The 14,887-nt window shown below is 36.8% G+C and overlaps 1 protein-coding gene across 5 annotated transcripts in view; it reads left to right on the top strand.

Moving 5' to 3' along the window:
* BBX (BBX high mobility group box domain containing) overlaps nt 1–14,887 on the top strand; it is a 268,119-nt gene that overhangs the window by 210,751 nt on the left and 42,481 nt on the right. For all 5 annotated transcript variants that reach the window (XM_036745759.1, XM_036745760.1, XM_036745757.1 and 2 more), the window contains exons 8-9: nt 11,675–12,683; nt 14,103–14,241. In XM_036745759.1, coding sequence (XP_036601654.1) covers nt 11,675–12,683; nt 14,103–14,241 — 1,148 coding nt within the window. The remainder of the gene's footprint in view (nt 1–11,674; nt 12,684–14,102; nt 14,242–14,887) is intronic.

Below are 14,887 nucleotides of genomic sequence, written 5' to 3'. Positions count from 1 at the left end.
TACATTTATACAAGAATGCGTTGCTTCAAGGCCTTAACGAACAGCCCGCTTTCTACCCGAGGTAGTTTGACTGGATGGATGGCATATGTTCATCCATTATTTTGCGCAGTGTGATTTTTATTCACTTGATTTTTATCTGAAGTGGTAACTGTGTATCTTTCACATTGTGTGTGCACTTTATGTAGTATGCATACTCATTCCCCTGATTCACATCAAATTATTGGTAATTACATTTTTTTTCCCTTAAAAGGGAAACAGACTATTATACTCTTGGGTATGAGGTACTTCCTAACGGAATACACACAGGCAACTTGGTGTAGCCAAAAGAAGATTATATTTAGAGTCACTCTTGATAGCAGGAATGGATTAGTCTCTTAACATCTCTGAACCTTGGTTTCTGCACTTGGAAAGTGGGACTAATGAGGTTATTTTAAGGATCAAATGAGCTATTGTATATAAAGTGCATTGTAAACCTTAATGAATTCCAGCTAACTAATTAGATAGAGATAGAGCATTTATTAAGTGCTTGCTATGTTCTCACTCAAATTAGAGTTTTTTTAAACTGATTTTGGATGTATGGGTTTTTATCAGAACATTATTACGAAAGGATGTTTTAGCAATGAAGGAAGATAATTTACCACTCCCGAGAGAAAAAGTAAAGTCCCTACTCTTAGGGTTATGGTGGTCGCTGTATGTGTATATGACATAGCTAATGGGAATGTATATGACACACATGATTGAGAACCAGACTCAAGATTCATCAGATCTACTCACAGATACTCAATATTTACAAAATGGCAGCATTATGTAGCCAAAAGAATGTTGGATTTGGAGTCACCCTTGATAGTAAGAATGGGCAAATCTCTTACATCTCTGAAACTCGGTTTCCCCAGTTGAAAAGTGAGATCAGTGACAATTATAGTAAGTACTTCACAGAGTTGTTGAAAGGATCAGATGAGTTGTTGTATGTCAAGTGTGGTGTAAATCATAAATCATTAAATCAATTCCAGCTAGCTAATTAAATAGAAAGACAAATATAGGCAGACAGATGGATAGATGTTACTGTTCAGTCATTTCAGTCATATCTGACGCTTTGTGACCCCATTTGGGGTTTTCTTGGCAAAGATACTAGAGCGTTTCACCATTTCCTTCTCCAGCTCATTTTACAGATGAGGAACTGGAGCAAACAGGGTTAAGTGACTTGCCCGGGGTCACTCAGTTAGTAAGTATCTAAGGCTGGATTTGAATTCAGCTCCTTCTGAGCCTAAGTCCTGTGCTTTATCTACTTCTCCACCTAGCTGCCTAGATAGATGGGTGGATAGATAGATGATAGAGAGATAGAGAGCATTTATTAAGTGCTTAGTATGTATGTACCAGGCACTGTTCTAAGCTCTGAGGATCTATATAAAAGTAAGCAAGATAATCCCTGTCCTCAAGGAGATCATATTCCAAAGTTTTAGTAAATTAATAAATAGAAATAATAAAATAAATGATACAGTAAAATAAAAACTTGTATCATATCTCTAATAACTTTGAAATTTGTAGCAACAACAACAAAAAACCTGAAAAACTTGAGAGTTATAGGTAATGAGTATTTTCCTTGCTTCAAGCTGAAGGTCACAAATTTGGAAGAGAACAGAGGATATGAAAAGGAAGCAGCTGGCTGCATAGATGGTATTAAAGGATTTGGTTTTCTTGGCTGTGGCTTAACCAAATGCCAGAATGATGGACTCTTGGCAAGGCATAGAATGCATCTCACAAAACCCAGCAAGAACATCTGATAGGAGACTTGACAAAAAGGGCTGTAAGCTGAAATTTGAGAGGGATGAAGCTCTGGATAGAAGTGTAAAATAAAAATGAAGCATAACCAGCATGCCAAAGGAAAAACAATCAGGAAAAACCCACAGGGGTTAATATCAGGTGTGTTAGTATCACACACCTGTGACCTCAGGTGCATATGAATCAATGACTAGATTACGGTTAATCGATAAAGTGAATTTAAAATCTGAACACAAGACACATATTGTTCTCATAAGTACTTATACTGAGATTTGGAAAGCTGCTGCTAATGACCTTTAATCCCTTAGGAGAATGAATAAAAAAGTAATTATTGATCACTTGATGTGTTCCAAGCACTCTGCTAAGAACTTCAGAAAAAGAGGATGGTCCCAGCTCTCAAAGAATTCATATTCTTCTGACCAGCAGGTTGAGGAGAATAGAAGGGATCAGCCCCCCCCACCTATATTAAGAAGGGGGGAGAAAGCAGAAATTTTGATTTCCTTCCTGCTGGGTGGGGATTGAGATATAGGCAGAGGTACTGGGTCCCTCCAGCCATGTCCAGATAGACTGTGGCAAGACCTAGAGAAGGGTGATCCTTTTGGCACCAGCTCAAATACAGTTAGGACAGAGTATCAATACCCAGGGTAGCTAGGTGGTACAGTGGATAAGAGTGCCAGGTGTGGAGTCAGGAAGACCTGAGTTCAAATCTGGCATCAGACATTTACTAACTGTGTGACCCTGGACAAGTGTCTTAACCTTGTTTGCCTCAATTTCCTCATCTGTAAAATGGACTGAAGAAGGAAATGGCAAACCGCTCCAGTGTCTTTGCCAAGAAAACTCCAAATGGGGTCATGAAGAATCAGACACAACTGAAAAAGACTGACTAAAACAATATCCAACAGTAAGCCATTCCTACTTCCCATCCTACTTACCTATATAATGTCAATGACTTACCATGCTATCTAGGCTAGGATATGAAATGTGCAAGAGAAATACAGGCATACTTTGGAGATAGTGCAGGTTCAGTTCCAAACCACTGCAGTAAAGCGAATATGCAATAAAGTGAGTCACACAAATTTTTTGGTTTCCCAGTGCATATAAAAGTTATGTTTATGCTATCCTGTAGCCTATTAAATATGCAATGGTATTATGTCTAACAATATATATACATATATATCTTAATTAAAAATACTTTATTGCTAAAAAAAGTGCTAGCCATCATTAGAATCTTTAGTGAGTCATAATATTTTCGCTAGCGGAGGGTCTTATCTTGATGACTGCTGACCGATTAAGGTGGTGGTTGCTAAAGGTTGGGGTGGCAGTGACAATTTCTTAAAATAAGACAGCAATAAAGTTTGCCACAATCAATTGACTCTTCCTTTCACAAAAGATTTCTCTGTAGTATGTGATGCTGTTTGACAGCATTTTACCACACAGAACTTTCCAAATTGGAGTCAGTCCTCTCACAACCTGGCACTGCTTTATCAACTAAGTTTATGTAGTATTCTTCAATATTATTGTGTCTCAGTGAAGAGGGAGGATGAAAGAGAGAGAGACAGAGAGAGATGGGGCAACAGCCAGTAGGTAGAGCAACCAGAACAGTGGCACGCACGCGCGCGCGCACACACACACACACACACACACCTTTATTGATTAAGTTCGCCATCATATATGAGTGTGATTTGTGTGCCCCAGAACAATTGCAGTAGTAACATCAAAGATCACTGATCACACATCACTATAAGAGATATGATAATAATGAAAAAGTTTGAAATATTTTGAGAATTACCAAAATGTGATACAGAGACATGAAGGGAGCATGTGCTTGTTGGAAAAATGGCACCAATAGACTTGCTCAATGTATGATTGCTATAAATCTTCAATTTGTTTAAACACACACACTAACACATTAACATATATTAACACTTTCCTCGCATGAATCCATATATATGTGTGTGTGTGTATATACACATACATGTATATATGCATATATGTGTGTATGTATGTATGTATGTATGTATGTATGTATGTGTGTATGTATGTATGTGCACTCACCTTCCAAGCAAATTGCACACACACATACACGTATTTACAAAGCATAATAAAGTGAAGTGAAATAAAACAAGGTATGCTTGTTGATCTGTTACAGGAGTAGGGTGGAATATTGTGTCTTATGTAGATATATATCTATCTAGTAATTTATTAACCTATTAGGGCAGCTTAATGAGGAGTTTTTGGTTAAGGATAAAAGTAGAGATGGATAGAGCTGCTACCACTGAGAATATAGATAATAGACTGCTTTGCCAAATGGAGAATGTGGATGATTCTCTCCCAATCCATAAGACTAAAACAGAAATAATATGTCATGGTGACAGGGGATGGGGAGAGCAGACTTCAGCTTTCCAAAATTCTGTTGGAATCATAATTTTGCTAAAATCGGGGCACTTGACAAGTTCTTGATAATTTTATTTTTTAGAGGAGAGAAGGCATCATATGGAAAACTACTACTCTGGATATAATTCTGGTCAGCAAGGAGATGTGATAGTAAATGACAGTAACTTTGGGACAAAATGATTGTGTACTCTTGGAGTTCATAATAAAAAAAAAAAGGAGGCAATATTGGGCATGCTTGGTCTTGTAGTCTAGACTTTAGAAAAAGGGATATAAAAGCATTCATAGAAATATAAATATTTCTTGAACACTTTTAACAAAGATATGACTTAAGATGGCTTTTAGATTTTAAAATGTATGATGCTGAATGAAACAATCATAAATAATTTCAGTAAAAAAGAAAATGAAGGAAGAAATGTGTGCCAAAAGAGAACCTGGGTTCCTATCCCCACCTTGCCATTTACTGTGCAGTCTCAAATAAGTTACAACCTCTCTGAAACTCAGTTTCCTCATCTGGAAAAGGAAATCATTAGACTCATTAATTCTGTGTTTATATCTGACCCTAAATCTGTAGTCCTATGAATTCATAACTGGCTGTACAACAGTACCCAAAGTTTTATTAGTGAATCAGTGTCAGTTTGCAAAGAATTCTACAGGTTGCATGCCGCCAGACTGTCCTTGTCCTGTCCCACTCAACATTAAAAAATAAATGACTTGAATAAAGACATTCAAATCATGTATATCAAATTTGCAGATGCTACAAAGCTGTTAAAAGAAGATAATTCATTGAAAAATAGAATCAGTAAGTATTCAAAAGCCATCAAATTGATCACACATTGTGACAGTAAACCAAATAGAATATCGAGGGATAACAAGAATAAATGAAAAGTCTTACATTTAGGTTAGAAAAATAATCTACATCAATTAAGGGTAGAAGAGACCAGGCTTAGAGAGTACTTCATGTGGAAAGGATCTGAGGATTATTATTATTAATAGTGTTTATTATAATAAAGATAATATAAGCAATAGTTATTTATAACAATTAACTGCCATATAGAACTTGGAGATTTGCAAAGTGCTTTACCAATATTATTTCATTTTATCCTAAAAAACAGCTCTTGAGCATAGGTGCTAATTTTATCCCTGTTTTACAGCTGAGGAAACAGAAGCAGATAGCTTAAGTAGCTTGTCTGGGGTCATATAGCTAATAAGTGTCTGAGGCTGGATTTGAACTCAAATCTTCCCGATTCCAGATCCACAGCTTTTCCCATTGCATCAACCAGCTGTCTTAATTGACCACAAGGGAGTTTCAATAAACTAAAAATGACTTGGCTATCATAAAAGCAAGTGCAATTGGAGGCAGCGTTAAAAGCAGTGTCACTGTTGTTGTTTGTCCTTCATTCTTGAAGAGGACCAATGACATCAGGAAGGTGATGTCTCGACTTGCAGTGGAAACATAATATCCAGATGAATGGATATCCAAAGTACCAGGAGCTGATTAAGCCCTATCTGGATGCTGCCCTTTAAGAGGAGTACTAACACACTAGAAAATATTCATGAATGGACCATCAGGTGGGGAGAGGGAGAGGTCTAGAAATCATAGCATAGGAAGAATTGCTGAGATAACTGAAAATATTGGGGAAAAGAAAACTTAGGGACAACATGAAGTTTTTTTTTCCAAGTATTTGAAGGTCTTTATGGAAAGGATGTATTGTTTATTGTTGCTGCAGAGAATAGAACCTAAAGACTAATGGGATGAAGGTACATGAGGTAGATTTCAGATTGATAAAAGTATTTTCTGCCAAATAGAGCAGTCCAGTAGTAAAATGATTATCTCAAAGAATATCAAGGTCCCTTTCAAGGAGAACCTTGGAGACTGTCAGGGGTATTGTTGAAGATAATCCCACAATAGGAGAGACAGTTAGATCTGACTGATCTCTGAGACTTCTTAAAACTCCTAACATTTTGTGATTCTTTGGACTTTGTTAATAGTGATTTTTTTTAAACTTTAGATAGGTAGTTAATTTTTTTCATTCTCTCCAAATATTTCACCAGATTTTTCAGTTTTTCTTACAGTAGCATCATTCTGCCCTTCAGTATTAAATATTATCCAGTGGTGAGAAGCTTTGAAGTGTTTAGAGCCCAAAATGATTATATTAAACCACATCTGCTGTTTTGTCCAATTACCCACACTGGCAACGTTATAGCATTTCCCAGAATAAATCCCCAATGTGACTGTCTGCATTTGTTTGACTTTATTCATAGCCTAGGCTACAATTCAGGAGTGATGAAAATAATCATTTTGAATTATTTGAACAAAGTCTAAAGTTTACAAAGTGCTATTCGACTTGCTCAGATGCACCTGAATGGATGCAAGCTGTCATTGCCTTACTGTTAAAATCAACATTTCATAAATACTGCCTCTTTGGTGAAGAGCTTTCCATAATGGTGCATTGAAAGGCTTTCCCAGAAATGATAGTTGAAAACCAGAAAGTTTCCTTTAGGTTTTGTGTTTCCAAACCTTTTTCTGCCAGTATTTTATATATAACATATCATTTTATATATAACACACACTTACACTTGTATTAGTATGTATATGTTTATACACATAGATGTGTGTATACATGTATATGTGACATATATTCCTTAACCCTATATACAAAAGTTATACAATCAAAATTCAGAGAGTATAATAAGCATTTATTAAAACACTAACTGTATATATAAGGCAGATGATACTTAGTGTTAGGGAATACAAATTTGAAATAAGAAATAAACCCTAGCCTCAAGGAGCTTCTCATCTAATGTGGGGTCAAAGAATGCATATGAAATAACTGGGAGATAAGTGAATTTATCATATTCCTCTTTTTATTGTAAGTTGTATAATCTAAACAGTATCATAAGCTTTAGAGGTGGAAAGGACCCTAAAGAACATATAACTCAGCCCTTTTCATTTTACTTTTTAAATCAAATTTTATTGTTTTTTTACCTAACAAAAATCTTTTTCTCTCTTCCTTCTTCCTTGTTCTGTTGGTAAATAAAAAAACAAAACCTTTGTAACAATTAAGCCTAGTCAAGCAAAACAAATGACCATATTGGCTATGTCCAAAAATTATCTCTCATTCTGCATCCTGAGGCTATCACCTCTCTGTCAGGAGGTATGGGTAGCTGAATCATCAGTCGTCTGCAATTGTGGCAGGTCACTGCACTGATCAAAGTTCTTAAGGTTTTCAAACTAACCCCTTTATTTTATTTATTTATTTTGGAGGGGGGAAGGCAGGGCAATTGGGGTTAGTTGACTTGCTCAAGGTCACATAGCTAGTAAGTGTGTCAAGTATCTGAGGCCAGATTTGAACTCAGGTCCTCCTGACTCCAGGGCCAGTGCTCTACTCACTGTGCCACCTAGCTGCCCCTCCCTTTATTTTAAAAAGTGGGAAACTAAGAACTTGAAAGTTTCAGTGACTTCCTAAAGTTCCCATAGGTATGAAGTAGGTAACAATTTGATTTCATATCCTCTTATTCCAAATCCAGTGCTATTTAAACTATACCACATTGCTGTCTATTTCCACTGATATCACCCTAGAGTAGGACCTTGTTACCACTCATGTGATTTCTTACAATAGCCCAAGAACAGATCTTGTTACTCTACTTGCCAAATCATCATCCACATCACTTCCAGATTCATCTTCCCTTATTCATAGATTTAGTCATGTCATATAATTATTCAGTATCCTTCAGTGGTGATTTATAGCCTGCTGAATAAAGTTCAGACTCCTTTGCTTGTGTAACGGCCACCACAATGGCACACCCAGGAAGGCTGCCAGTGCAGGTTCTTTTATCTGCTTTACTAAGAGAAACAGCTGTTTCAGGGGTCAACGATCTTCTTTAATTAAACAGAAAAAATACAGAGAAGAGAAATAAAGACCAACAGACAGGGTTCTACCGCCTGAATCAAAGCCCTGCATCCACCGCTGAATGGAGAGAGCCTTTACCTCTGAGGAGTCAGGGAGCTCTGAATATAGGGCCACTCAGAGTCTTGACCAGGGAACCGCAACATCTTTCTCATAAGCAAGCCCCCAAAGCAAAAGCTCACCTCTTAGAATATATACTCTTTCAGCTAACAGGCTCAGAGCCACAACCGTCCTGACTCAGTACCTAATTAGAAATTAACAAAAAATGTGTAAGACTTCCCACAAGCAAGCAAGCTTCCCTTAATGGGCTCCACATGAGGCCTATTGATGGGCAGGGAAGATCTTATTCCCCATTAACCTAACAGCTTGGCATTTAAGATCCATGATAATCTGGCACTGTTATGTCTCTCTGGCCTTAATAATAATAAAAATAATAATAATAATAATGGCTAGCAGTTATATAGTACTTTTAGGTTTTGCAAAGCACTTTAGGCGTGTTACTTAATTTAATCCTCACAACCACTTTGAAAAGTAGGTGCTATCATTATTCCCATTTTATGGTTGAGGAAACCAAGGCAGAGGTTGGATGACTTGCTCAGGGCCTTAAAGTGTCTGTGAAGCTGGATTAGAATTTTAGTTGCCTCTAGAGAGCATCATGATTGTTATAATAATTGCTTTATTGATCTCCCTGCCTCCATTCTTTTCTCAATCTGCCCTCAATACAGTTTCCAAAATTGGGGAGAGAGTAAATAAGTGTGACATGAAAACCAAAAGAATCAGATGTTAAAAAGAAAAAAAAATTGCCAAGATAGCATCCCTAGCATATAATTCTGACCACATAACAAAAACCTTCCTTAGCCTCTTATTTTTTCTAGGATAAAATGTAGACACCTTAGTCTTCAGGTCCTCTAAAATCTGGTCTGTAATTTGCTTTTCTGAGCATATTTTATACCACCCCACTTTCACACACTACTACATACTATTGAACTATTAGCTATGCTCCAAACTCAGCAGGCCGTGCCCATGACTATCTCTATACTTATTTGTATAGTCTGTTCCCTATGCCTGGAGTGTATGTTTGTTAATTCTTGCCTTTTGGAACCCTAATCTTCCTTAAAACTTAGGACCTCCTGAGTGAACTCTGGTTTCCCTTCTTCCTGTCTCTCTACTTTGCAGTTTATTTTGAAACCAGTAGCAGAGATAATATTAGAAGCTTATTTTTACATTTCTCCACATTGACTCCAAGTTTGAACATAGACTGGAGAGGAAGGAGAAAGGAGGCAGAAAACCAGTTAAGAATTGTTTTTGCTGTTCAGTCATTTTTCAGGCCTGTCCAATTCTTTGTGACCCCATTTGGGGTTTTCTTGGCAAAGATACTGCAGTGGTTTGCCATTTCCTTCTTCAGCTCATTTTACAGAGGAAACTGAGGCAAATAGGGTTAAGTGACTTGCCCAAGGTCACACAGCTGGTAAGTGGCCAGATTTGTACTCAGGAAGATGGGTCTTCCTAACTCCAGATTCAGCATTCTATACACTGTATTACCTGGCTGCTCAAGAAATTATTAAAATAATCCAAACAAATAGTGAAAATATCCTGAAATGAATTATTTCAGTATAGTGTCATAAATGCAAGTGGATCAGCAACTTCCAATTTTGGGAAAAGAAAGATCCCAAAATCCATTTATCTTCCTCCTAACATGGAAAGTCCCAATTGTTTCCTCCAATTAGAAATAAGATTACCTAATTTTGTATCCTGGTTAATTGTTTTCTTATAATCAGTTGGTTTTATTTGATTGTTTTTAATACATAAAAATCCGTTTCACTGCATTCTAGGTCTTTGGACTCAGTGAGAAGTCCATTGACCCATTTATTACACCTCTTTTGCCAATAAGTTATATTGCTTGGATTGTTTCCTCAGTTATTATTAAATAACCATTATAGTTTTGGCTAGCCTACCAGGGACTAGGGATCCCTGACAAGGAATTACACAGAGGGAAGATTAAAAAAAAATCTCGGTTTTGAGATGGGTTGATGGTCATCCCATCAAATGTATTAGAGAAACTGGGAGAAGTGACTCCTATAGGGAGAAGGTAATGAGTTCCATAATGGATGTGTGAATTTGAGATGGCAACAGGATTACTAGGAGTAGAAATCTCACATGTAATTGTAAAGCGTGACTGAAATAATATACTGTGGAATACAGTGAGAAACTGAGGGTAGAGATTATCTTCATGGAGGTGATAATTAAAAGCATGAAAGCAGCTAAGGTGATAGAAAACATAAAGAGACAGTTAAAAGGGCCCATGCTTGAGGAAGAGGAGAAAGATGAAGAAGTACCAAAAGAAAAATTAATAGAATGCAGACTCTTAGTAATGTGCTCTATAAAGATTAAGGAAGATTAAAGACTTGGGGTGGGAGACGGGGGAAGCCATTGGCTTTGGTAATAAGCAGGTCATTTATGAGGAAGAGAAAAGTTTCAAGAAATTGGTGACTGACGAGTTGACAGTGAGGAAACAGCAGTAAATTTAGTCTAGTCCATTTAAGACTTAGTTGAAAGAAAGGAGAAATGAGAACATAAAGAGGAATGAGATAACAGGGTCAAAATGCAATTTGTAGGGTTTTTTTTAATTTGAAGGAGAGGGTGGTAAGGGAGAACTGAACATGTTTTTAGACAGAGGCTAAGAAACCAATGAAAGATGAGAGAGAGAGAGAGAGAGAGGGAGGGAGGAGAGAGAGGGAGAGATTTAGCCTAATTGTTAATTCTTAATTTATAGATTGTCCATTTTTAAAAAAAATGTGTTTTATAAATTTTACAAAATCTGAGAGCTTGCCATGAAAGGATATTTCATTCTTATTTTAAAGAGATTTTCTGCCATTTCATGCCCTCATCATTGTGACCAACTCACTTAGTGAGGCTGTCTCCTCTAGGTGGCCACTATACAAACCAGATAATGTGAATAATGCCAAAAGCCCCCGTAATACAATTGCCCTCTAATTGGTATTTTCGGCTTGATTAGTGAGAATGTATACAAAACAAGTTGCTATCATTTCTGCTGGAGATCATATCTCTAAATTGGAGTCCTAAGATATTTGGGTGCTGGCAAGAAGAATAGAATATTTGCCGTTAAGTTGCATTCATTTCAGCCAGATGTCCCAGTAGAGGATCACAGGGATGCAGGTTTGCTAAGAACATTTAGTATATCTTTGAACTACTTATGTTAATAATAATAACTATTATAATGGCTTTCTTCATGGAACCAAAAACACTTTACAGATAGTACTCCAGAGATCGCAGGGAGATATTATCATTATATCCATTCTACCAATAGAGAAGCAAAGGAGAGCATGGCAAATTAAATAACTGGTTGAAGCTGGCTACTAAAAGTTATAGGTCACTGGTGACTGTGTACTTCTTGGTGCACAAGAACTGTTACTGATGAAAATTACTAAAATATTTTGGGGGGAAGTCAGCTAACTTACTCAATAATGATACCATTTTTATAAAGGACTTATTACTGTAGCATATGAATTAATTTTAAGAAATGGGTAATAAAAATCATTAGTAATTTTTCCTGTGGTTTTAATTTTTCCTAGATGTGCCTAGCATCAGAAGGAGTAAAAGTAGAAGACGCAAAGGTGATGAAAGCAAAAGAATCAGAAGGGAGAAGCATGGAAGAATCTGAGAAGGGAAAAGTAGAAAGGGAAATAAAAGTAGAGAAATCAGAGGAAGACAAGTTGCAGAAGAAGACAGAATTGGAAAAGCCAGCCGAAGAAGTAGTCAAAGACTGCCCAAGTGTCAAAACCTTTGAGGAGATTAAAGTGGACCAAATGAAGGAGGGAAAGAAGGAAGATAGTGAAGAGATAAAAAAAGAAGAGTTGAAGGAAGATCAAAAGTGTAGCCACTTTACTGATCCCTCTTCTTCTGTCAGTAGTAAACTAATCGCAACTGATGGTCCCAGCAGAAAAGATCCCATATGTCATTCCCATGAAACTGTGATCGTTGAGGACACCTCAGGATTAAGCAAACCAGAGAAGCTGAAAAAGAAGAAGAAGAAGAACAAAATGGACCGACATGGGAATGAAAAGTCCACTCCCAAGAAAACCTGCAAAAAGAGGCAATCCTCAGAGTCTGATATTGAGAGTGTTATATATACGATTGAAGCAGTTGCAAAGGGAGACTGGGGCATCGAGAAACTTGGTGAAACCCCTCGCAAAAAAGTTCGCACGTCCTCAAGTGTGAAGGGAAGCATTCTGGACACCAAGTCACCAAAGAAAAAAGTGAAGTCAAAAGAGAAGAAGATGTCAAAGGAGAAACTGTCAAACACCACCAAAGAGTCCAAGCCTCTGGATTTCACTAGTGTTACTGCCAACAAAGAGGTTACCGGAGAGGTACCAGAATGTGTAAGAGCAGAACCATTGACTCCAACGGAGGAGGTTCTACCACAGAGCTTGCCAGGACAGGTCAAAACAGAGGAGAGTGACTGTAATAGAAAGATAGAAATCTGTGGCTCAAGGAAATCTGAGAGGTCTTGCAAAGGTGCTCTTTATAAAACTCTGGTGTCAGAGGGCATGCTCACATCCCTGCGAGCTAATGTGGACAGAGGTAGGTTACTACTGCTGTGCTGAAATGGGGAGTGAAAAAAGAGAATCAGAGTCTTTTCTTTAGACCTAATGGAAGAAACAGCAGCCAGTTTTCACTTGGCCAGCAGTGGTACGGTCATTTTAATTATACATTTTCCATGATGGGTGTCATTTTCCATTCATTTGCTGGGCTGCTGTCAGTTCCCAGAGTACAAATGACCCTAGTAGCTTTAAATTATTACAGACTGGCAATTTAGAAAGATTGAGGCTCAGTTTAGTACTCTTTGGGTCTAGTAATTCAATTGAATTCAGGTTTGGGTTTTTTTTCATATTCACAAAGCATATATTAATCACTATATGCTAGGTTTGTTGTAGGTGAAGGAGGAGATAACAGATAAAAAATGACTCCCTCTCTGCCCTCGAGAAGCTTACAAGCTAATGGGAGGAAGAAGGCAGGGAGTTAAGACAGGTAGTAAATAACTAATGCAAGACAGAGCATGATGAAATAAAGGAAAAAGCCAGATAAATGTTTTTTTTTTTTATATGAGTGGTAAATAACTAAAACTGATCCAAAGAATTTATTATTTTATGCCAGTCTGTTTGACAGGATCATAACCCATAACTACTAATTCTTTGAGGAAAATTATATACCTTAGTCCATTCTGTGGCATAATCAAAGTTACAGGTAGAATAGTACGATTAAAAAAAACCCATTTTACATAGACTCAATCTAGAAACTATGTAACATTGCATCTTCATTTTTTTTCTCATTCAATCAGCATTTGTATTGAGCACTAACTCTGTGCATTGCACTGTGTTTTATCTTTTACAATATTCTAATTTCATTTTTGGACTTCTGTTTACATGGATAAGAAAGATACATGTCAAATGCTTGAATGGAAAGAGAGAAACATGACATCATTAGTATGATGGACCTTGAAAGAGGGTGCCAGGGAGTGCATATATGGTCTCCTGGGGCTATTATGGAGAATTGTAAAAACAGTAGTGCTAAAAGCAAAGTAGTTCCCATACATTTAAAAATCTCGAATAAGAAAAGTGTTGGTATTGCTCAAGCCACTCTTGGCATTCTGTGATCCATCCTTTCCCATATATATATATATATATATATATATATATATATATATATATATACACATATATATATATATTTGTTATATACATATATATATTTGTTATATACATATACATACATATATATATATATATATATATAACAAAGAAACTAATGAAATACCAGATAAGTTTACTTATTCCTTTAGTTGTAGAATAGCATGGATCATTTACCAAGGAATTTGAAGTGCTTACATCCAGGGTAGTGTATGTTAAATTGAAATAACACATGGGTTATTTGTGAGGTTGGTATAGTGCTTTTCCACCCTCAGGATAGCAACATGAAACCTATTGTATTTTGCTTTCCTAGGGAAAAGAAGCTCAGGAAAAGGCAACTCCTCTGATCATGAAGGGTGTTGGCATGAAGAAAATTGGTCATTTACCCAGTGTGGGACAAGTGGGAGTAAGAAGCTAAAAAGACCAAAGCCAAAGGAAGAGTTTGTCCTTGGGTAAGGGCACATATATGTATATAAAGTCAATTATACTTGAGCACACCATATGTATAGTACAGTGGAAATTTTATGATAAACACAGTCAACTCTATACATTCAAAAATATTCTTCACGTGCTGTTTTCCTGATCCAAATTAAAATATGCCATATTTACGTGCTGCCATCATTTTTGCAGAAACTCATCTATGTCAAAACCATCAAATCATTAGCTCAATGAATGTGAGCATTTGGAGCACGCTAGCCATTTAATAGTAATTCCTGGTATCATTGAGCTCTTCTGTATTTCTCGTATTCTGCCATACAAAAAAGATAACACAAGAGAAGCATCTGATATTCTCCATGCCCTCAAGGAGGAGAGATAAGAAAATAGTGGTTCAGCAGGAGATGCTCAGTAAATATTTGTTGTGCTGAATTGAATATAAAACAAAAAAAGAACAATGTTAAAAAAAAGGTACCAAAATGTGCTTTATAGAAGACAATTGAGGAAGGTGATGTGAGGCCAAGTTGTTGGTCAGTTTCATGGAGAATGGAGCTTAGATGGAGAGTTGGAATGAACACGTGAGCTCATCTAATTCAGTACTCTCATTTTACATTTGGGGAAACTGAGGTCCAAAAAAGTTAATTGACTCACCCAAAATCACAT

Source organism: Trichosurus vulpecula, chromosome 2, assembly GCF_011100635.1.
Source record: "Trichosurus vulpecula isolate mTriVul1 chromosome 2, mTriVul1.pri, whole genome shotgun sequence".
Lineage (NCBI taxonomy): Eukaryota > Metazoa > Chordata > Mammalia > Diprotodontia > Phalangeridae > Trichosurus > Trichosurus vulpecula.
This window is presented reverse-complemented; position numbering and strand designations above follow the sequence as displayed.